This window comes from Streptopelia decaocto (genome assembly GCF_964273445.1).
Source record: "Streptopelia decaocto genome assembly, chromosome: 7".
In the NCBI taxonomy this organism is placed as follows: Eukaryota; Metazoa; Chordata; class Aves; order Columbiformes; family Columbidae; genus Streptopelia; species Streptopelia decaocto.
In genome coordinates, this window is record NC_138661.1 from 67,003,516 (window position 1) to 67,026,447 (window position 22,932).

Consider the following 22,932-nt stretch of genomic DNA (forward strand, 5'->3'; position numbering starts at 1 on the left):
TGAGGTTTGGGGATGCTGAAGTTTGGGGATGTTGAGGTTTGGGGATGCTGAAGTTTGGGGATGTTGAGGTTTGGGGATGTTGAGGTTTGGGATGCTGAGGTTTGAGAATGTTGAGGTCCGGGAAGCCCTGAGATGGGCAGAGAAGAAAGTAAGAACGGCAGAAAACTTCCAGGAAATGGAAGGCAGTCAGGGAGCGGGTCATTGACCGGAGATGAGTGTTTCCAATCAGGAATAGATGAAGAGCCATTCACAAAATGCTGCTTGCGGAGCTTCTGGCAAAAGCCACTTCCTGTCTGGCAAAAAGAAAAGATTAAGATAAATAAAAACAAGGAAGCGGAGCTCTGACGTAGCTGCGGTTACAAAACCGTTCCCGACTCCCCTGCGACCCCACTGCACCGGGGACGGGGCGCAGAGAGGAGCTGGTGCGACGGGAGCAGGGACATCCTGGTGACCTGGGGGCATTTTTCTTCATTCAGCTGTCCTGGGAGGATCTGCTTCAGGACATGGAAGTGTGAGAAGCCAAGACACTGACGCTGATCTGCCCGAGCCCAGCTGGAGAGCCAGCCCTTGCCTTCTGCTTCAGCAGCGCTAACAGTTAAGTGCAACGTTCTTCTTCATCCCCACCTCACCTTCCTCTCCTCCAGCATCCACTGCCAGCAGCTACGTTCCCCCCACCCTCTCCCCAGGTCCTCTCCCCACTTGCCTTCCACAACTCCTGGTGAATCCCCCGCCTTCCTCGCCTCCCATCTCCTTCTCCCCCCCACCATGTCCACCTCTCCCCTCCCCACCATGTCCTGCTTGCCTTCCACTGGTGACTTCCCAGCTCAGAGGGCTGGTTGAGGGGCCACGTGGCTCAGCACCAGCTTCTCCAAGCATCTAACTCCACGTCCACTCTGACCACAGCCAGGGGCCACATCCCACTGCCCGCCCAGCATCCATCCATGGAGGCAAACCACATGTTGCCAAATCCCACAGCACCCACGCTGACCACCGATGGAGATTACCCGTGCAGGATGGACGTAACCGACATGGCCATAGACGGTGTCACGGTGCTCATCTGCCTCTGCGGGCTGGTGGGGAATGGGGCCGCCCTCTGGTTCCTCGGCTTCCGCATCCGCAGGAACCCCATCACCGTCTACATCTTCAACTTGGCCATTGCTGACTTCATCTTCCTCCTCTCCATGCTCACCTCATCCCTTCTCTACATGACGGAGAACGTCTCCTGCTCCACTCTTTTGTCCCTGAAGTACAAGAGGTTACTTTTCCTGTTCTCGCTGTTCTCCTACAACACCGGCCTGTATCTCCTGACGGCCATCAGCATCGAGAGGTGCATGTCCATCTTCTGCTACAGCATCCGCCATCCCCAGCGCTTGTCAGTCATGGTGTGTGTCCTGCTCTGGTCCCTCTCCATCACTGTCATTGCTGCAGTGACATCTCTGTGCCTGCTGTACGACTACGAGCACTGCCGGGTGGCTCTCATCTCCATGTACATCCTCAACTTCGTCGTCTTTGCTCCACCCATGGTCATTTCCAGCACAATCCTCCTCATTAAGGTCCAGTGTAGCTCCCAGCAGCACCAACCCAAGAGGCTCTACATCGTTATCTTCCTCACCGTCCTCTTCTTCCTCCTCTTCGCTCTTCCCCTCAGCATCTGGAATTTCCTGCAGCAGTTCAGCTACACGTTTGTGCCCTCCCAGGTTGTTTTCCTGCTCGCCTGCATCAACAGCAGCATCAACCCCTTCATCTACTTCTCGGTGGGGAGCTGCCAGAGGCATTGCTCCTTGGTGTCCCCCCAGGCCGCCTTCCAGAGGGTCTTTGAGGAGCCGGCAGACAACATGACATTCAGCAGTGACACAACGATGGACACGCTGGCCCCAGCCTGTTGAATCCTTTCCACTGCTTAATGCCCCTGGGACGATGGCTAAGGGATTCCCTGAGCAGCCCGATGAATACATTTTCTGCAGTATTTTCCTTGATGTTACCCTCTTGTGGTGTAATTCTGCACCCTGCAGAAGAGGAGAGCAGGGGCCTCGCCAAGGTCGATGTCGGGAGGGAATTTGTGTTCACGCTCAGCTTTCTGCCCCCTGCCAGCCCACCCCAAGTCCTGCAACACTCTTCCCCAAGGGCAACATGCCCCAGAGGACCGTGTTCCCACCAGCTTTTCAGGATGAGCATTGCCTTTGGGAAACTCTGACTCATGTACAGTGTGGGGCAAAATCCATTTGGTGCCCTAAGCCCATGTCCCCATCCTGTGTCCCAGCGTGTGCAGCCTCCCTGAGCTCTGCTCCCCTCCCATCCCCAGCAATGCCAGCGGGGAGACCCCAGCCGAGGCCCCACCGCCCTCCCCTCCCACTGGTACCTGGTTCCTGTATCCCACCGGTACCTGGTTCTGTATCCCACTGGTACCCAGTTCCTGTATCCTACTGCTGCCTGATGTCAATAAACAGCATCATTTAATAAATATACAGCTGCCCTGGGTCCGTGTGTCAGCACTCGCTGCTTTCGCCTGGGTCCCGCTGCTGGCTCAGGGTGCGGGTGGAGACACAAACATGTTTTGTGCTCTTCAGAGCAAAACCAATGCCAAGTGCCCGCAGCTGGGGCTGCGTCGGCACACCCAGATGGGCGCAGGGGTACGGCAGTGCCCCCAGGCTGATTTATTAGTGTCACAGCAAACATCTCCTCAAAGATTTTATTATTACTGTTTTTTTAAGCCAGGTCTAAGTGCAAAGTACTCTTCCTTCTGAAGTTTTTCCTCACCGCTGGCTTCAGCAGGATGGAGTATTTTTCTTTCTTCAGCAGGCTGGGATGGTGCAGCAGCAAGAAGAGGGGGAGTTGTGGCCCCCAGCCCGGCTAACACCTTCCAGGAGCAGAGTGCCACCTCTGTTTGTCACCATGGGCTCCATGGGCATCACTCTCCTCCCTGTGACGTCCCCCGACCAGCCCCTCCACGTCCCACCACGTCCCACCAGCCCCACCACATCCCAGACCTTCCCACACCCCTCATACCAACCCCTCCATGTCCCGCACCCCCCTTGCAGCCCCACCACCTCCCACCCCCCCCCAGCCAGCCCCACGCCTGATGCTCCAGTGACTCCCTATGGGCTTCTCACTCCGAGTCACCCCATAAGGTTTTTGGGGGCTGTTTCTCGGGGACACGCCCACTCCGCGGAGTGGGAGAGGTTCACCCCGCTATGTCGCAGTCCCGCGATGTCCCAGCCCCCGCCTCACCGCCCCCCTGCCAGCGCCCGGAGAGGAACGAGAGGCGGCGGGTGGAACCAGCGGCGTTTATTGGGGCGGGAGGAGCGGGGCCGCGGCCGGGACGGGCGGTGCAGCCCGGCGGGGGGAGCGGAGGCGCTAGCGGGGGCGCAGGAGCGGGGCCGCCGGGCACCGAGCCCCGGAGAGCCGCTTCGCCGGGGGCGGAGGGGCCCGGGGGGGTGTGCAGGGCTCTCGGCAGCTCTGCCCTCGCTGGAGGGCAGCAAAGCCCGGAGATCCGCGCTCCGAGCCGGGGAGCGGCCCGAGGGACGGGGCGGGACAGCGGTGGGATGGAAGCAGGGATGCGTACAAACGGGGTGGAGGATGAACATGGGGATGGGGACACGGTGGGATGGGGATGGGGACAAGATGGGATAACAGATGGGGATGGAGACAAGGTGGGATCAGGGATGGGGTTGGGATAAGGGATGGGGACAAGGTGGGGTAAAGGATGGGGACAAGATGGGATGAAGGATGAAGATGGGGATGGGGACACGGTGGCATAAGGGATGAGGATGGGATAAGGGTTGGGGATGAGGACAAGATGGGATGAAGGATGGGGATGGGGACATGGTGGGATAAGGGATGGGGATGGGATAAGGGTTGGGGATGGGGACAAGATGGGATAAGGGGTGGGATGCATCCTAACACACAGCCACAAGAAGGTGACCTGTGGGCCCAGCTTGCAGCAAGGGTGGAAGCTGAGCATGAAGCCAGGGTGGGCAGCACAGCTGGTGTGACTCCAGTGGCCTCTTAGTTGCAGGTTGTAGTGACCCTCGTCTCTTCAAAGACTCTCTGGAAGGCGACCTGGGGGGACACCAAGGAGCAATGCCTCTGGCAGCTGCCCACCAAGAAGTAGATGAAGGGGTTGATGCTGCTGTTGATGCAGGCGAGCAGGAAAACAACCTGGGAGGGCACAAAGCTGTAGCTGAACTGCTGCAGGAAATTCCAGATGCTGAGGGGAACCCCAAGGATGAGAAAAAAGAGGACAGTGAGGAAGATAACAATGTAGAGCCTCTTGGGTTGACGCCGTTTGGAGCTACACAGGACCTTAATGAACAGGATCACTTTGGAAATGACCATGGGTGGAGCAAAGATGAGGAAGTTGAGGATGTACATGGAGATGAGAGCCACCCGGCAGTGCTCGTAGTCGTACAACAGGCACAGAGATGTCACTGCAGCAATGACAGTGATGGAGAGGGACCAGAGCAGGACACACACCGTGACTGACAAGTGCTGGGGACGACGGCAGCGGTACCAGAGCGGGCAGAGGATGGACATGCACCTCTCGATGCTGATGGCCGTCAGGAGATACAGGCCCATGTTGTAGGAGAACAGCGAGAGCAGGAAAAGTGACCTCTTGTACTTCAAGGACAAAAGAGTGGAGCAGGAGACGTTCTCCATGATGTAGAGGAGGGATGAGGTGACCATGAAGAGGAGGAAGGTGAAGTCGGCCATGGCCAGGTTGAGGACGTAGACGGTGATGGGGTTCCTGCGGATGCGGAAGCCGAGGAGCCAGAGGACGGCTCCATTCCCCACCAGCCCGCAGAGGCAGATGAGCACTGTGACACCGTCTATGGCCATGTCGGTGACCTCCATCCTGCAGGGGTCTTCTCTAACAGTATCTGGCACGGGTGATGTGGGAGGTGGGGATGTCTGGTTCACCTCCATGGCGGGAGGTGGGACGCGGTCCCCAGCTGCGGTCAGAGCGGACAGGGAGTTAGTGGGACCCCAAGAGCAAGAAGGACGTGTCTGGGTGAGGGATCCTGGTGAAGTGACGGGGTTGGGGACTGGGGGGTGACAGGTGGGTTGGGGAGGCGACTGCCTCACCAGTGACAGGCTGGGGGGTGAGTGCAGAGGAGAGATGGGGAGGATGCATGTGGGAGTGGTGAGAGGGGCTGTGGGGAGCTGCGGGGAGACGCGAGCAGCCCCCCCAGGCTGAGCCGCGGTCCCGACCCCCTACCTTTCCAGGCAGCAGGCGGAGGGCAACGTGCCGCGCGTCCCAGCAGGGCACAGTCCCGTCCTCCAGCCCCTCCTCACCACGATCTCCCCAGCCGAGGAGAACTGGGGTCTCCGCGTCCTCGGAAGGCTCGAGCAGCCCGTCTCTCCAAACACAGCGGCTCTTTGGGGCGTTTCTGCAAGATCATGGGTCAGGTGGTGAGAGAGCGCTGGGCAGCTTCAGAGACACAGGCTGCATCACGGAGCCTCTCCTGTCAAATTTCTGCTTGGTCTTGCGGGAAAGGAAATGCTTTGCCCACGAGAATACTCCAGAGGATGAATACTGTAGGAGCTACATCTTTGCTGTGAAAGAATCCTGATGCTTTTAGGATTCAACTTGATATCTCATTAGACTGGTAATTACCACCTTTCTAATTGTTTTATTTTGCTCCAGTCTCCTCCTTCCACCCTGCCCTGATGCTGGCATCCTTCTGAAATTGTTCATTAATGTGCAGATTTGCCTTCCAGACTCCCAGCATGGGAATCGACGGCCATTTCTCCTCCATCCGTGTTGTGCGTCAGGTCTGGGTGGGAATTTGGTGTTTGAGCCATTGGTTCAGGTTGACCCGGCTGGTCTGGGGGCTGCGGAGCCCTCCTCGACTGGCTGGTACCCATCGAGGAGACAGCGGGGCTGGTGGCAGGAGAACAGGAGGTGAGGCAGCCACAGGGCTGGGGGGGGATAGCAGGGAATGGCACATATGACCCCCCCATCGCTCCCTGCACCCCGATAACTGAAGCACCCATCCACCCCCATAGGGGTCTTGGGGTGGCAGAGGAGGGCACTGACCAGAGAGGAGGGGGTCTTGGGGACCTCCAAGCTGGGATGTGGGGGACATGGCCACTCAGTCCTCCCCAGAGCGGCACTGACCACCGTCCATGTCCCCTTCAACCGCTGGTCCCCCTGTATTGGTGGGGGGACATGGCCAGATGGCAGGCAAAGCACCCCCCAGCCCCGGGTGTCCTCTGCTCCTCCAGCAAGGGCAGAGAACTGCTGCTTCAGCTCATTAACCTGGCTAATTGCTGCTAGGACTGCTAACACCCCTGCGTGGCTCACCTGGGCGGCTGGAGCGCCCATGGCAGGGCTGGGGGAGCCGGCAGGATGGGGCACCCACGCACAGGGCTCCCTGAGCCCGGCCACCACCCAGAAATGCCCCACATCCCAAATCCCTCGTGTCTGAGCAGCTCCCACCTCCTAGAGCGGGGCCACGGGGGTCCCCGTCCCAGGGGAGGGGCGCAAGGATCATGGTGGGTAACAAAGGGGGGTCAATGTGGGCTCCGTGTCAGGAACAGCGCTGGGTTGGCATGTCCCCAAGGAAAGTGGGGTCTTGCAACCCATCCCCAACAGCACGTTAGGGTCACCGGGAAATGACAGAGTCTGCCCGTGCCTGGTGCCAGGTACAGAGTTTTCCGGCAAGGCACGGCTCAGCGTGGCATGGCACGGCCCAGCAGGGCTGGGCACGGCACGTCACCGGTGTGACGGAACGGGTGGCACTGGTGGGGGGAGCCAGGGCTGTGAGTCACCCCCCTGCGCCTCCCTCCACCCTGGACTTTGCCTCCCGTGCTTGGGGCAATAAAACCCAGCATGGAGGGGGCTGGGGTGTCGAGGAGGGCCCCCACCTGCAGCAGTCAGGGCACACGCGTGTGTTTGCACACACGAGGATGGGAATGTGCAGGTGGGTGTAGGAAGGAGCTGCAGGTGTGTGGGGGCAGATGTGCAAACGTGCATGTGTGAACATGTGCATGTGTGCATATGTGCAAGAGAATTTGCACGGATGTGTGCAAGGAGAAGCTGGGCATGCAAGAAGGTGCGTGTGTGTGCAAAGGCGCTGCACACGTGGAATAGAGTCTCAAGCGTCTGTGTGTGAGTGTGCACCAGGCAGCCCCGTGTGTGCAACAGGCAGCTGCGCCCGAGTGCGGGCAGGCGCGGGGGGAGCGCCGCACACGCATGCGGGGAGCAGAGGGGAGCACGGCGTGTACCACGCGTGTAGCAGGACCCCGGACACGCACGGCGAGCAGCCCCACGCGTGTGCGAGGCGGCGGGTGCGTGCGAGGCCGCCCGTACACGTGTGGGCGCCCAGCCCCGAGCGGCGCCGCGGGCGGGTCCGGCGGGCGGGTGGGGGCCGCACCCTGGGCCAGGCGGGTGCCGCCGGTCGCCCTGTCCCCGTCCCTGTCCCCACCGAGGCCACGCAGGCTCCGTGGTCCCGCCGGACGCCCCATGCAGCGGGAGCGGGGGGGGGCGAGCCCGGGAGCCCCCGTGGCGGACGTCAAGGCTGTCGTGGTGGGGGACGGGGGCTGCGGGAAGACGTCGCTGCTGGTGGCCTTTGCCAGAGGGGACTTCCCCAAGGTACTGTCCTCCCTGTCCCCTGCGAGCTCAGCCACGGTGGGACCCGGTGGCGGTGGGGGGGCTCCCGGGAACGGCGGCAAGGCGGGGACGGGACGGGCACAGCGGCGGCAGCAGGGCCATTGGCAGCAGGTCATGGGGCCGGGGAGAGCTGGGGCTGGGGGTGGCCAAGCCTGGGGCCGATGGGGGTCCAGGGCAGCCCCTCTCGGTGGGCGGTCGGGCACCTCTGCCTCTCCTGGGGGGTCTCGTGGGGTCGGGTCTGCCCCGCAGCGAGGGCACATAGGGGACCCGGGGGGTGCAGGGAGGGGGGCCCCGACAGACCCCAGAACCCCCCTCCCGGCCCCCCCCAGGTCGTGCCGGGGCATCCTGCCTGCCTGAGGCTCGGTGCTGCCCTAGGCTGGGGGGCGCAGTCCCAGGGCTGTGGGGAACAAGGAGCATCCCCACCCCACCTGCCCCAGGTGGCACCACCATCTCCTGCCACTCCCCCCCCGTTTCCCCTTCCCAACCCCGGGTACCTCCCTGTGCCCTGTCCTGGGCGCACAGAGCTCCGTGGGGGTCCCCCCCACCGCTGCCCACGGGCGGGTGGGACCTACCCCATGTCCCCCTCTTGTCCCCTGCCAGGTGTACGTCCCCACCGTGTTCGAGAAGTACACGGCCTCCCTCCAGGTTGGCGGCAAACCTGTGAAGATCCACCTCTGGGACACGGCAGGTGGGACAGCAGGGGACAGGGCAGGCAGTCATGCCCCCCTCCCTCCAGCCTGGGGGTTTTGGGGTGTCCCACACCTGTGGGTCATACCTTTGGGGGGTGTCCCCATGGGAGACCATGGGAGATAAAGGGTTAACTCACAGCCAGCCAGCCACTGTCCCTAAGGCTGTCACTCTCAGCAGTGATGCCTTTCTGTCCCCAGAGCCACAAGGTACCCCAAAGCTGGGGGGACAAACATGGTCCCAGGCTGGGGGGGACCCATCCCAGTAGGGAACTGGTGTGTAATGGTTGGCTTCTCCACCCGTCAGGACAGGAAGACTACGACAGGCTTCGCCCGCTGTCCTACTCGGACACCAACGTTGTCCTCATCTGCTTCGATGTCACCAGCCCCAACACCTTTGACAACATCCTAACAAAGGTAACGCAGCCCCAGGGGGGCTGTCCCAGCCCCGCATGACCTCCCCGTGGGAGGTGGCAGGACTGTCCCAGCCCCGTGTGTCCTCCGTGGGAGATGGCGTGGAGCTGGGGCTGCTGCCCGGCCCATGTCCCTGTCCCCCAAGTGACATGTGTCCCCCCGCAGTGGTACCCGGAGGTGAACCACTTCTGCAGGGGTGTCCCGGTGCTGCTGGTGGGCTGCAAGACAGACCTGCGGCGGGACCAGGAGGTGCTGCAGAAGCTGCGGGAGGGACACCTGGAGCCCATCTCCTACCAGCAGGCAAGTGCCACCCCCCATCAGGCTGGGGATGTCCCTGAGCACAGGGCGGGGGGGGAGCCACGGTCCCCGGGGGGTCTGACCCTGTGTCTCCCCCCAGGGAGAGGCCATGGCCCGGCAGGTCCACGCCGTGTCCTACTTGGAGTGCTCGGCCAGGTACCAGGAGAACGTCGGGGACATCTTTGCGGTGGCCTGCAGCGCCGCCCTCGGTGCCGCCCGCCGGAGCCAGCGCAGGAGGCGACCCAGGAGGGGCTGCGTGCTCAGCTGAGCCCCCGCCCCTGGGCTCTGCTGCTGTCCCCCCGGCTCGGGACAGCGCTCAGCTCCCGGCCACCATCGCTGCCACGCTGCTGTCCCCGCAAGCCGGTCCCAAGGACCCTTGCCATGGGGTGCCAGCACGTCCCACCACGGCACCCAGCGTCCGAGCATCCTCCGCCCGCACCGAGCGCCGCGGGCAGGCGGGTCTGGGAGCAGAGAACTGATTTTTTGGGGAAGGGGGTCCCCTTCCCGCTGGCAGGCCAGCGCGGGAGGGGCCACACGGGGTCATCTGGGTGCAATTCTGTCATTAAAGCTGAACACATGTCACCGTGGCGTGGTCCCCACGTGGTCCTTGCAGGCTGGGACAGCCCCACACGGCACCGGGGGGGACGGGGTCATGTCACCTGTGGCCAGGCAGCCTCTGGGAATGGGCCCCCTCCTGCCTTATGGCTGGGACATGCATATGCGTGTATATAGGTGCATGTGTGCTGCATGTATATAGTGCATATGCATGTGTGCTGCAGGTGTACAGGTGCACATGCATGTGTGCTGCACGTATATAGGTGCATATGTGGGTGTGCTGTATGTATATGGGTGCATATGCATGTGTGCTGCACGTATATAGGTGCATATGCAGGTGTGCTGCATGCATATAGGTGTGCATGCATGTGTGCTGTATGTATACAGGTGTGCTGTACGTATATAGGCGTGCCTGTATACGTGTGTGTGGGCTGTGCGCGTCTCTCTGCCTGTGTTGGCACGCCTGCACGTATACATACGCATATGCGCGTTCATCTATGCAGATGTCAGTGTGTGCGCGCATATATGCACACATATATATTCACACACGCGTAGTACGCGCGCTCCCGTGCGCGTGTCCCCGCGGGGACTCGTCCCGTCCCGGTCCCCGGGCGCACGAACGATGGGGGGGTGTTCCGGGGCAGATGGGCGGGGCCAGCCGCACTTGCGCGCTCGCTCCCGCCCCGGCGGGGCGTGGCCTCTGCGCTGCGTGCGCGCCCCCGCGCGGTGCCCCGGCGCCGGAGCGGGGCCGGGCGGAGGGGAAGGGGGGAAGCGGCGGCGCATGCGCAGTGCGGGCGGCGGGGGAGGCGGCGGGGGGGTCAGGGGAGGTTGCGGGCGGCGCAGGCGCAGTGCGGCGGCCGAGTCAGTGTGTATGTGAGACTCTGACGGGTTCAAAATGGCGGCGGCGGCTCCTGTGTGAGGAGGGGAACCGCGTCCCGGCCGGGGGGGGGCGGCGGGTCGGCGGCGGCGAGGCACGGCACGGCGGGGAGCGGCGGGGCCGGCGGCGGCCCGGCCACTCGGCCCGGGGGGGGTGGCGCCGGGTCCGCGGTTTGGCGGGGGGGAACGCGGCGCCGGGCGGACGCGGCGCCGGGCCGGGGAGCGGGGCCCGCGGGAGCGAGCGGAGGCCCGGGGCGGCCGGCGGGGCTGTCAGCGCCCGCTCGCCGCGGTGGCCGCGCCGGGGGCGGCGGGGCGCGGAGCGGAGGGGCGGGCGGCGGGGCCGGGGGTGCTCGGGGCGGCGCGGCCGGCGGGCCGGGCCCGGGCCCGGGGCGCGATCGCCGCCTGACCCGGGGGTTCCTCCTCCGTCTGCTCTGTTTCCCCCCGTCTCGGCGCTAGAAGAGGACAAAGGCGCAGGAGAGACCTGGTGAGCCACTCGCGGAGGGGCGGGGGGGCCCCGGCACCGACCCGCCACCCCCGGCCGACCCTGAAGTTTCCCCGAGTCCCCCCCGCCGAGGGGCCGGGTCGCGCCGCGGGCGGCGGGGCCGCTGCCCCGGCCGGGAGGGTGCGGGCGGGTCTCCCTTTCTCCGCGGCCCCCGGGAAGTTGTTGGGCAGGGGGCGGCGGGGCGGGCGGCTCCCGGGGGCGGAGGTGCCGGTGACAGCTCCCCCGGGGACTGACGTCCTGAGCGCCGGCACAGGGCTTCCCCCGCCGCCGCTTTGTTCTGCCGGCCGGGGGCTGCTCCCTCCCGCGCCGGGCGGGGACGGGGGGGCGCGCCCGCGGGGGTGGGTTGGGGCCGGGACCGGCGGGGCTGGGGGTCCGTCCCGCTCGGGGGTTGCGAGCGGGCCGCTCGGCCGGTGTGTTGCGCTCCGGCTGTGCCGCTGTTTATCAACAGTTTAGAAGTGTGGGGAAAGTGCTTAGGCTGGCTTAGCTGGGCTGGGCAGGCCGGTCCGGGCGCAGGGATGGGGAGGGATGAGTGGGACTCGGGACGCTCTGCTGTCAAACCGTGACTCGGAGGGTCGGGGAAGAGCAGGATGGGGCAAGTTCTCCCCGCGCTGTGGTAGCGGTTCTGTAACACTGCACGGGGTGGCGGATCCCGTCACCGAAGGTTTAGTGCGGGAATTAAGAGCTGAGATAGATGTAGGCTTTGGTTTCATTCTGTTCCTTTAAAAAAAAAAAAAGAAAAAAAAGTTGAGGTGCCATCTGATACCTTGGGAGGCTTTCCCGTGTTATCTCGTGGCTTCACAAGGTGGCAGATTTTGAGATCTGAGCGTGAAAACAAGAGTTAGTCCCCTACCTGAGCCGTGCCTAAGTGCTGTAGGTAGGAGGGATCCCCCACGCCCTTCCCTGTTTGTGGGAGATGTTCTGTACCTGTTTAGCGTCTCCCGAGTGCCACAGGATATCCAGAGGATGGCAACCGTGGTGTTTGGAGGAGTTGGTTCTCTAACGCATAATGTACTCTGGGGAAAGCAGAGCGTTTGACAGCACTTTGCCTGTTTCCTATCCTGGCATGGGCCAACTGAGCTGCTGCTTTTGCGGGTAGTAGAGCAGAGCAAGAGGCTCTTTCCTCATCTGAGATCTGCAGCTCATGTCGTGTTACAGAACAGCTGGTAAAGTCATTTACCCTGGGTCATGCCTAAAGTTAGAATGGGAGCGTTAGAAGTTGAGGTGGGCTCATCCACTGTGTTCGCTTACCCCTGCACAGTGATACGGAATCGGCCTTAAAATGAGCAAAGAAACGAGGTGTAGGTGTCCTGTGTCTGTGTACCCTGTTTCACTATTTCCCTCTGACTTCAAAGGACGAAGAGGACGACGACAGCAGTCCTGGAGTGTCCTTCTCGCTCTCTTCAGAAGAGTCGGAGATGGAGCCAGAGGAAGAAAGGATCCGTTACAGCCAAAGACTGGTCAGTACTGGCCCTAAACAATCATATTCTGTTCTTGGTTCAGTTGCAACTGAAGAAAGAAAAGACTTTTACCAGCAACAAGTTTAAACTACCCAAATAAAGTGTTGTGGCGGGTCGCTGCAGTCTGCTCAGAGGTGTTATCTCAGCTGGCAGGGGGTTGGATGGCTTTGTGGATGTTTGTGTCACAAAGTTGGCCCTAATGAAGGGCACTTGGCTACTGAACTCTGGAAGAGCCTCTTCCAACCAGAGGCTGAGACTGGATGAGATGCTTTGAGAAGCTGCTGGATAGAAATATGAAATGTTGATGTAGTTTCTGGCATGATGGGTTTTCTCCGTGTTGTGTTTCTAACAAGCGGAGAAGCTGAAATACTCTGTGTTACCATTACATTGGCCTGGACTTGATTTGAGTGTGCTGCGAAATCTGAGAAAACCAGCTTCGGCTTCAAGCTCAAATGTACTTGTGCACATGTGCACGCGTCTTCTCCTGGTATTTTCTTTCGGAGGGAGCTGTTCCAAAAGCCGGGCCCTAGTTAGGCCCTGTCGGGAGCTCTGGCTTGTCTGATGTTTGCGCTGCTGTTCAAAGGACTGCGTGAAGCTGCCAGTCTGGGAGTTGGGCCGTAACTGGGAGCAGTTTGGGAGCAGCTGAGAGTCCGAGATGATGATGATCCTGGGGAAGGAGGGAAGTTGCTGTGTCTCCTGCAGGTTTCACGTTGTTTTGAAGCCGTTGTAAGCCCCCTAAGAAGGTCTCGTGTCAGTTCTGTGATAGCTGAAGCTGTGATGGAGCAGCAGTACTTGTACCCTCACCTTCAAGGTGCTGTCTGTAAAGGTAAATCCTTATCCGTTAATACTCTGAAATCATTCGGTGGAAGGCAGCGTGGCATTAAGCTTTGCCCTCGAGAGCAAGCAGTTCTTTTTGCTTTTTTTGTTGCTGCTGGGTGCTTGGCCACAGAAAAGGTGCTGGTGAGTTGTAGCCAGCACATCCCTTGTAGGTGGCCTGGGGACAGAAATCCTCTAGTGAGGGTAAAAATGGTTATTCTAGCACTGGCCCCTGTGGAGAGGAGGGTGATGCAGAGATTGTTCTTTGTCCAGACACCCGTTTTACTGAAAACATGCTCCTTTTCTTGGTGTCCATTGCACATTTACTTTTTGCGGAGAGAATTGTACTAGTTGATTTGTTGACAGGCATCTGTACATTTATAGTGAGCCACCTTAGCCCATTTTGGGAACCTGAAATGACTCTGATTTTTAAGTAACACCCTCTTTTTTGAGGGTGTACTTACAAAAACAACACCCACCCAAGCTGTAATACATCTATGGGCCCTTCAAGATGACTTGTTTTCCCCATGTGCTTTGGTGAACACTTTGATTTGGCAACGCCAAAAGCAGCAGTCCCACCTCCTCCCTCATCCTGACGCGCTTGTTCCCACAACCGTGCAGCTCAAGGTACTGGTGTGACTGGGGAGCGACCATTTCTATAGCCAGCAGCCAGGGTTACAGGACAGCTTCTCTTGGAGGCAACGCCAGCTTCAAATTTTGGTTAAACTACCATCTCCGCTCCGCTACACTTTGACCAGAAGTAACCCGAAATGGCTGGATAACGATATGACAGATGAAGGGGACTAGCGGCCAGGATCGTACCCATTTAAAAATGCTTATAATCTCACAAATAAAAGTTGTTGGGAAGAGTTGCTGTCATAGTGTCAGTGGCCTAGGCTCCAGCGGGATGTGCTAAGCTGGATAAATGGCTGCACACGGATGAGCTGCGTGCGTAAGGGGCTTGGGAAGGCACATGGGCAGCAAGCAGAGGATGCGGCTCACCTGGGCTTCTCTGTCCTCATGTTGTGTCTGCAGCCGAGAGGAGGAGGCAAAACCCCTGTGTGGTAGGTGAGGTTTAGTTTGTGCCTCCTGCTTCGCTTTTCCTTCGCTTCCACCTCATTGCTTTGTTTTGCTGTGTCAGTGTCGAAGGACCTTTAAAAGTTTATTATTTTTTTCAAGATGCGTGTGGGGAGCTGTTCTCTTAGTGCTTCTGTCCCTTGCAGAATAAGGAATCACGGGTGAATTATCCAGGAAGACAAAAGTGCTGAATGGGACTTGTTTGAATATCCTACTCCTACGTGTGCTTTGGTCTTGGAAGTTGGTTTTAATATGCCTATGTGAAAACTTCTAGGTAGGGAAACAGGTAGATAGTACAGTATGTTTCTGCTGCTGTGAGCTGTGTTTCTTGTGTGTGACTGGGGATCCATGTGGGTGTGAGATGTAAAAAAGATACATTTATAAGAATAAATATGTTTAAAAAAAACACAAAACAATCCAAGTGTGATAGTAGTTCTACCAGCGAAACAGCCTTGACCAGAATAGCTTATAGTGGTGAAGGAGCTGAATTAATTGCATGGGCAAGTAGCATGGTGTGATGGTACCAATGGCACGAGATGGCAGGAGAAGATTGTTATCTGACGTGCGAGGGTAATTACACCAACAGCATCTTTTGGCTTGTCACCCTGGCCTTACAACTAGGCCGTCTTGAGTGTTTCATGTTATTTTCTCATGGTGAGCAATACTATTACCTTCCTCTGGTTCAATAAAAATCTGATCCGTGTATCTTTTCTGAATGGATTTGTCAGTATTTGGTGATAGATCTGCGTTTTGAGGAGAAATTAATCTTTGCTTCAGATGTAGCCGCACTCCTACAAGAATTCTCTGCCACTTCACACATCCCTGTGTAACATAATGACGTTTACATTGGGTGGGTTGTGCTGCTCTAACTGTGCTCGCTTCCTAGCTCAGGTTCTACATCCACGACTCCCAAGGTGATAAAGATGGGGATGAGTTGGTCTGGATGCAGGGGTGTCGTTGGGAGGATGTTTGCACCCATCCAAAACAAATTCTGGACAAAGCTGTGTCCCGGTGAGGCTGACACAGGTAGGGAAAGGCAGCCTGTGGACTAAGAGTATCCGTGTTCCTCACCCAAAAATTCAGCTGGGCCTCCCTACACCACGAGTAGTGGAAAATGGGACTTAAGGCACTTCAGAGTAGTTTTCTGTTAATTCTGTGTATATGTTTCTGCTCCTCGGCTCCATAATGAGGCAGCACTTGGGGGATTGGTTTGATATGTCGGATTTATAAGCTGTAGACGTGTGTTTTGCAGAGCCTTCATCGAGGAGCTGAAATGCTCTATTGTGTCCCACAGCCTGAGTGACAGTCCAGCCCTGGCACTAACAATGCCAATGGCCCCTCTCCGAGACTGGCGAGTCCCCCGCTGACTGTCACTGGGTGGTCGCACCCAGCCCATGTCACACTGAGCTCCCCACGGGGAGCCCACGGCCACGCTGGCACCTGGACTTTTTGAAAGCAGGAATGGCAACATGAGCAGCTCTGAAGAACAAGATGTTGAGTCGGTCTGGTTCTGCGGTGCTCAGACACTCTGCCTGCTTCAGGCTGTCTGGTTTCCTTACAGAAAAGGTTGTGGAGCTAGACAGGAGAAACTGTTGCATGTTTGTAACTTGATTTTTTTGGTAAGGTTAGATCTGTGTGGGATCATCAGCAGGGAAGGAATATCCTGATGGTGCTTTGGTTGGGCAAGCTGGCTTGTCCATCTCTGGAAAGGGCTACTGGAGGGACTGTTTGAGCCAACACTTTATAACAAAGACATGCTTGGCGTGCTGGAGGTGAGGGATGTGTGTGGTGCTTCACTGAGGAGGGATTTCTCTCTTACTTCAGTCTTCACTGCACACAAAGCCACTTAACCCATCCAGATCTGTGCAAATGTGCTGAAGGTTCTTCAGCAGGATGCAGGGCTGGCGTCTGCCCGTCCTTCTGTGGGGGAGCCATCGAATATTCCTGGGTCTTGGAAGCGTGAGGAAATCTTGTCTTCTGTCTGCTCTGGGGCTCATTTTGCCAGGCTTTTACTGTGAGCTAGGACTAGCAAGACTGCATGAGTTACGAGTTGGGATTAGCACATCACTCAAGTGCTGTATGCTTTCAGGATAAGGAGTGAAGGGCAGCAGCTTTGGACGCTTTGGAGTGGCTGCCACTGCCCTAATGACAAATTCTGCCCCTCATGGTCGCTCTGCTGCCGTCTTTATCTTCAGGGTGTGGTTCCGAATTAAGATTACTGGTGTTGCAGAGCTGGTTTAAGAGGTTCTCTCGCTCCCTCTGTTAGGTCTCAGAAGCCTATTCCCCCCTGAGGTGCGTGCTGCCTCGGGGCGCTGTGGCTCACACCTTAGATGAAAGTTGGCAGGGGGGTGTCTAATCCAAATCGTTGTCAGTGCTAGGGTGCTAAGTGCCTCACCAGCAAATGTGGTGAGACTGGAGAGGTGACAGTGTGAGATAGGGACACGAGATGGGGTAGGAACCTCTTAAACTGGCTCTGCTGCTGGCGGAGCCTGTGGTGGATCCGCACCTTCCCTCTGGGCTCCTGCTGAAGGTTTTGTGGCGCTTGGGTCCCCTGAGCAACCATCCCTGCCTGGGTGTACTGGCACCCTTGGTTTGGGTGTCAGAGATGGTTGTGACATGCAGAAATGGCCTGTGGAGGAGGAGACCCACTTGCTGATAAGGGCTCTGGGTGTGATGAGGGGGGGAGTCAGGGTGAAATGCCGTCCCTCCCGTCGCTTGGGGCAGTCCTGTCCTGCCTTCAGGTCAGATCCTTTCTTGAAATTTGAGAGGAGGCCTCTGCCTGTCCCTACCAGCCGAAAACTCGAGGCCTTTCCTGTAAACAGCACTTAGCAAACCTGTCCTTACATGTCAGTGTCCACGCTATCCCCTGGGCGAGAGTTCACAGGAGCTTTACAGTGTGTGGAGTCATCAGCTGAGGGATGAGGCTTGGCGAACGTGGAGGAAAAGGTTTCTCTTGCAGCTTGTGCGCTGTGGAGCGGCACCAGTGCACTCCAGTGTGCCCTGCCTGTGCCTGAGGGATGGCAAAGCTGGCTCTGATGGGTGCCCTGAGTCACAGCGGCTCTGATCTTGGGGTTTCCACATTTTTTGTATTATTGGTACTAAGCCCTTTCTGCAGGATGGGACGATGTGAAATGCAGGACATAACCCATGGGACAAGGAAAGCCCACACATGGTGGCATTCATGTGACACTCATTATGAAGTTCCAGCACTTATTCTCACATTGCCAAGGGGAAAATGGCCTTAAAGCTGTGAGAGGGAGGTCAGCTTGTGTCTGGTAAGGTGGTGAAGAGGAGGACACGGCTGTGCTGGTCAAGCAGCTGCCCTCGCTTGATCTTGAACAGCTCACACTGTCCCAACTGTGGAACAGAACAAGTAAAGCCTCCCCCTCAGGTTCAGCCTGACCTCTTGTTTGTGCTGCTTGTGATTCTGCTCACTATCAGGTAACGATCCCTTGCGTCAGCGGTGTTTGTCATCCTCACATCATGGTGACAGGGGGCAGTTCTGCTGATACTGGCTTTCCCAGAGCTGATCCCATTGCTTTGGGACCGGTACATGGGTGCTGTAGTGAGCAAACCAGTGTAGTTCCCACGTGTCCTGAAGTGTGGGATGAACCACACACGCTGGGGTAAGAATCTGGGTGGTTGCGCATCGTCCCCCTATTAAATGGGGAAATCCCTTGCCCTGTCAAGTGATGCTCCATCCTGTTGCCTTAAAGGGTGAGGAGTTTGTCTGCTAGAGAGCCCTGTGTGAAACCCTGTCTGGCCACATGTCCCTCGTCTTCTGGACACACCTCAGTTTCCTAGTCTAGACAGGACCTGCACAAATGGGGTAATTAATCGCTCCCACATGCCTCTGCCTCAAACTGAAGATGCTACAAATGAGTCATTCCAAATGACCCAGGTGTAATAATTAAGCTCAAAATAATTTAGGGACTGTTCAGATTTGATCTGGGCAGCTCTTTGGTGGAAGCTAGCAGCAACTGAAGGCTGTCCTTGGAAAGCTTTAGACATCCCTGTGAGCATTTAGATGCTGAAAGATGCAAGAGTGTGCTGGTCCTGGGAGAATATGTCCTGGAAACCAACGGGATGATGTTTTGCATCAGCAGAGGAGCGCAGGAGGTAAATATCTGCTGGATTCTTACTGTCCCAAGCCTGGCTGTGCCATGAGTATGTCCTGGAAGCTGCAGTGCTGGCTGAGTTACTTTTGAGTTACCAAAGTCGCAATTTATATTTACGTTTCCTGTTGAGAAGCAGGAGTAGCTTTTCACAGGGTTATCCCAGCTGGAGGTGGCAGGAACAAGTTCAAGCAGTCTGCATGTCCCCAGTACCTTTTTATTATTGACTAATTATGTCAGGAGCCACCCAGACAGGGGTGTATAGGTCACTGGCTGGATTTTGGGGAGAAGTGGCTTATGTGGGGGAAGCGGTGATGTGCTCAGAAGGTGCAAAACAAGGTGGTGCACTAACACTGTCCTCGGAAAATCTATGGGGGAAAGCAATTAGTTGTCTTCAGAGTGAGATGTCTGATGATGAAAGAGTGCTAATCCCAGAGGAGGAAATGATGGTGAGCTTTGAGTGGGTAGCCTGAGTTCTGGAAAGCTCGATTTGCTGCCAGGGTTGACTTATTAGTTCACAGACTTTCCTACATGATGCCTGACCTGCTTTTATTTGGCTCAAAGAGGTTAAAGCAAGTGCAAGAGGCAGAAGGTGAGGAGGAACATGCCACACCACGCTGAATCGCTGCGCGTTGTCCTGCAGCTGCGGCAGCAAACAGCGCATCTGCAGCACGATCTGGAGTGCTCAGAGAACCAGAGTTTGTTGCAGCTGAGCAGATTGGCCTTGCTGGGTGTCCTGCCCATTCTTGGTCCTGGTGGAGAGGAAGATGAGGACAGCGAAGGTTCTTGCTTGGTTGCCTTGGGAAAAGAGAGAGCAAAGGGGAAGAGCAAACCCCACCATAGGATGACAGGGTCTGTAATTAGATATTGAAGATACTAAGCTGGCAAAAGCACTGGGAGGCAAGAAAGGTGGGGAGCACGTATCTCGGAACTGGAAGTGTTGTCTCCAGTTCGCTTGGAGAACCTGGAAACGTTTTGGCTGAAGCTAAGAAGGTATCTGTGATTGCACTTATCCAAATGCATCATCAAAAAGCCTATCAATAAAACCTGAAACCAGCATCACATTTATCTTCTGTCTTGGGTGATCTCAAGCTGGTTGAGCTGCAGACCAGACTCTTTGTTGTACAAGTGCTTGTGCTGGTCCGGGCTTGATTCCTTTTCTGGAGGGCTCAGGGTGGGGTGTCGGCATTTTGGGGACTGCAGGGAACTTTGGTGTTCCTCTGCCCTTTCCACAGTGGTCTGAACTCCCTGTCCTGCCCACCAACAGGTACCTGCAGATCTCCCTTGCCAATGACACTGAAGGTTTCCGATTTTTGAGGGCCAAGGAGCAGTGAGAGCCTGTTCCTGCTTCTCTAACTTGCTACCTCTCAGGTCATGTCAGTGCTGCCAAGTAGCAGCTCTGGGAGCAAATTATCTGTTGCCTCCGTGTTGCCTCTTGGGCAGTTAAGAAACGCTCAGTGCCGTGTGTCCCCCACCCAGCTAGAGGTAACCTGCACACTAACGGTCGGACCGCACTGGCTCATTTTCACTTGTCCTTGCTCATCTGATGGGGAAATTAGAGGCTCCCGGATGGTGTAACGAGAATGAGCATGGGCTGCTGGAGGTCACTGATGCTGCTCATACAGCCTGGAGCTTCATCTGGAGAGACCAGGAGTTTTCTGTTTGCTGATCCGCCCTCTCTACCTCTCTTTTTATTTTCCCAGCTCCTAGGAACCAGGTGAGGAAGCTCATAGCTGTCTGCGGGTGGTGCTTGCTGGCACTTGAGCTGGTTCAGATAAACCTGGCGACCAAGTGTAGCCTGTGAATCCGTGATGGGGGTGAGGAGATGGATCTGTTTGACAGGGCTTCTCTCTGTTCCGTTTCTGCGTGTCCATGCTCGTGGATCTCTGTTGCTGTACAAACAGTTCAGGTAGTAAACAGCATGAGCTGGCTGGCCAGGGACTGTGGATCCCTCTGGAAGTTCCAGGAGCTTGAAGCAGAGGAGGTTTTTGTGTGGGCCGTGCCCGGGTTGCAGGGTGGTAAGAAGATGCAGCTGGGTTCCTGCGTGTGCAGTTGTCTGGTGCGCTCTCTGTAGCGCTTCCACTTGTGTCAGGTGCCTGGAAGGTGTGAATTTGGGTGGCATCGATGCTGCCTGAAGAGGTGATATGTGATTCATGGCGCTGTGTGTGATGTGCTCATGTCTGTGAGCGAGCTCTTGGGGGAAGATGTGGAGGAACTGGCAGTTTTTACTGCTGTCAACTAGAACAGATCATACTGATAGTGAGGTGGTGAGTGCAGCAGTAAACTTTCCTCCCTACAGTATATTCAACACTGGCTGCTTTCTGTCTTTTTCTGACTCTTACATGTTTTTAGCTATCACACTGTACACAAACAAGTGGTTTCTTTAATACAGCCACCCCCCGCACACACCCCACACCCTTTTATGTCAAGGAAGAGGTTCCAGGGTGTGACGATCGTTTGTGGTTTTTGTTAGCACTGGTCCTTAGGGTTGGGAGCCGATGGCAGGATCTTCCTGTCATGTCTTGGCCAGTCCTGGTAGAGCTTGGGAGAAGAAGTCGCTTGATAAAAGGCACAAGGGGAAGGATCAGGACGTTGCTTGGTGGAACTGTTATCTAGAGAAGCAGATCCCAACCAGCGAGGTACGTTCTCGCTACAAGCGAGATATGTAGAGGGGATGGTCCTTTTCGATGTTGGCTCTTACCTCACCTAACTTTTCATGAGGCCACAGCAAAAGTCTGCAGGGCGAGAGAGAAGAGAGGTGGTGCTGCACAACTTGGCGAGACGACCAAGCAAATGCTGGAGGAACAATCAGAAGGTATAAGAGCAGAAAAGCCTGTATTTAAAATAAATAAGTCTTTAAAAAGACTGGCCTGTGCTGTTGAGTCCAGGAGTGCCCTGCTTCCCCCTTGTTCTCCCCTGTACCCCTGGCTCTCAGGAGCTGTAATTTTGGGATCGAGCTGAGGCAGCTGGAATTGGAAAGGAGAGGGCTGGCAGTGTGTGCTCCTTTAGGGTTAGACTGCCTCAGCGCCTCTAATTCGCTGTGCGTAAATATTTCCATGTGTCGCTGAACTGCTGAGCCCCTTTGCCCCATTTGGAGTCAGGAGGGGGCTTCTTGTGGAGCAAAGGGGGAGGTTGTGCGTGCAGCGATGCTGTAACAGTGCAGAGTACAGAGGAAATCTCCTGCCTAGTACCTGTGTTCACACACTGTCTGTGTTCATCCCAATGCTCCTGGCTTGCTTTTCTTCTTCATGAGCATCCTAGACCCTATAGGCTGCAATTCAGGCAGCCTGTTGCTATTATCTTTAAAGGACAGCTGAGCAGGAATTGCAGCACAAAGCCCAGAGCTTCCTGTGCTTTTGCTGTCCCAGTTCTCCTGTGGTTCAGCCTGGTTTGTGTGATGGAACAGAACTGGCAACAGGTTTCTGCAGAGCTGGGTGGGCACACTGGGAAATTCAGGGCTAGTCCTTTGAACTCCCACTGTGTGGTGGACAGAGAGGTGCTCTGCCTGTCCCAGCATGGGGTGAAGTTGTGCAGAGCTGACCTAATGGTGTCTCTGTCCCCAAGTGCAGGTGGCTCCATCTGTCCCTCATGCCAGCTCTGCTGGGTCTCTGCCCAGTGATCTGTGTGGGCTCAGCAGCCTGCAGGTAAACGGTTCATTCTTTCCCAAGTGGGAAAATGGGTTAAGTGCATTGAATTTTCAAGCCTGTCTTTTTGGAGAAGCTTGGTCTGCTTCATTCCGTTTTGGGAATGCTCTGTTGTCTTCCTGTGCAAAGCAAAAGCAGTTGCAGAGCTGGTGTTGCTCATCTACCTGACCGTGTGGCACACGTGTTGGGGACATGGTGTCAAGGAAAGGGCTCTACACAGCAGGTTTGGGGTTTTTTCCTTTGATTTCTTCTGGTTTGGAAGGGGTGGGAGGTAATTAAAGGGATTTGGAAGATTTCGTAGTTCTTCAGGAGCTTCCTCAAGCTCTCACAGAACCCCAGCAGGGCTTGTCCAGGTATTGGGGTTGCTATGGCCAGCAGTGGGTACGGGTGGTTTGAAGGTTAGAAGTACCATAAAAACTAGTTGGGACGCTGGCTGCGTGTGAAATACACTGCGGGTGACTGGATGAGAAGCCGTGTCCTTTCCTGGGAAGAGTGTTTCTTTACTGAGCCTGTTGTCAGTCTGGCCCATCTGTGATCCAATCTAGCGTGTTCCTCTGTCTCGCGGTTTTGCCGCTGTGGCTGGTCAGCGTGTGGTTTAGTGGCAGCTGCTGGAGTTCTCCTTGGCCCGTTGCTATTGTCCCCCCACCTGCCTCTTTCAGCCTTGCTCCAATTCCCCAGGTACTCCTTGTGTACGTCCAGTTTCATAACTGAAAAGTGCAAACCAAAGCAGTCTGAAACGCCGCCAGCCCTGCTCGTGATGGGAATCCCTGCTGGAGCTGTGAAGCCTGGAAGGGCTCCAGTTCTGCAGGGATCCCCGTTCACTCCTCAGCCTGGTGCTTTCAGTCTCTGTTCAGGAATGTGCAACCTGGGATGCGCCGGTT

The 22,932-nt window shown here is 57.1% G+C and overlaps 4 protein-coding genes across 5 annotated transcripts in view; 3 read left to right on the forward strand and 1 right to left on the reverse strand.

Moving 5' to 3' along the window:
- The first annotated feature begins 367 nt into the window (after window positions 1–367).
- On the forward strand, window positions 368–2,425 carry LOC309442219 (mas-related G-protein coupled receptor member H-like). Of its 2 annotated transcripts, none has more exons than XM_082057857.1 (2): window positions 368–594; window positions 904–2,425. In XM_082057857.1, exon 2 carries the CDS (start codon window positions 942–944, stop codon window positions 1,884–1,886), a length of 945 nt encoding a protein of 314 aa, XP_081913983.1. In that variant the 5' UTR covers window positions 368–594; window positions 904–941; the 3' UTR covers window positions 1,887–2,425. The 2 variants fall into 2 exon arrangements, with proteins under 2 accessions (XP_081913983.1, XP_081913984.1); XM_082057858.1 differs by having other exon boundaries at window positions 976–2,425.
- Window positions 2,426–4,005: 1,580 nt separating this feature from the next.
- On the reverse strand, window positions 4,006–4,923 carry LOC309442916 (mas-related G-protein coupled receptor member H-like; the record flags this gene model as incomplete). The annotated part of the gene is made up of 1 exon (XM_082059249.1): window positions 4,006–4,923. One exon carries the CDS (start codon window positions 4,921–4,923, stop codon window positions 4,006–4,008), a length of 918 nt encoding a protein of 305 aa, XP_081915375.1.
- A 2,525-nt stretch (window positions 4,924–7,448) lies between these two features.
- On the forward strand, window positions 7,449–9,574 carry RHOD (ras homolog family member D). The gene is made up of 5 exons (XM_082058760.1): window positions 7,449–7,594; window positions 8,213–8,300; window positions 8,606–8,715; window positions 8,878–9,016; window positions 9,114–9,574. The coding sequence occupies exons 1-5, from the start codon at window positions 7,466–7,468 to the stop codon at window positions 9,275–9,277; spliced, it is 630 nt and encodes a 209-aa protein (XP_081914886.1). The 5' UTR covers window positions 7,449–7,465; the 3' UTR covers window positions 9,278–9,574.
- Window positions 9,575–10,422: 848 nt separating this feature from the next.
- Window positions 10,423–22,932, forward strand: part of KDM2A (lysine demethylase 2A) — a 42,060-nt gene continuing 29,550 nt past the window's right edge. The window contains exons 1-3 of the mRNA XM_082059263.1: window positions 10,423–10,479; window positions 10,897–10,924; window positions 12,295–12,399. Of these exons, the coding sequence (XP_081915389.1) occupies window positions 10,460–10,479; window positions 10,897–10,924; window positions 12,295–12,399 (153 nt within the window). The 5' untranslated portion in view covers window positions 10,423–10,459. The remainder of the gene's footprint in view (window positions 10,480–10,896; window positions 10,925–12,294; window positions 12,400–22,932) is intronic.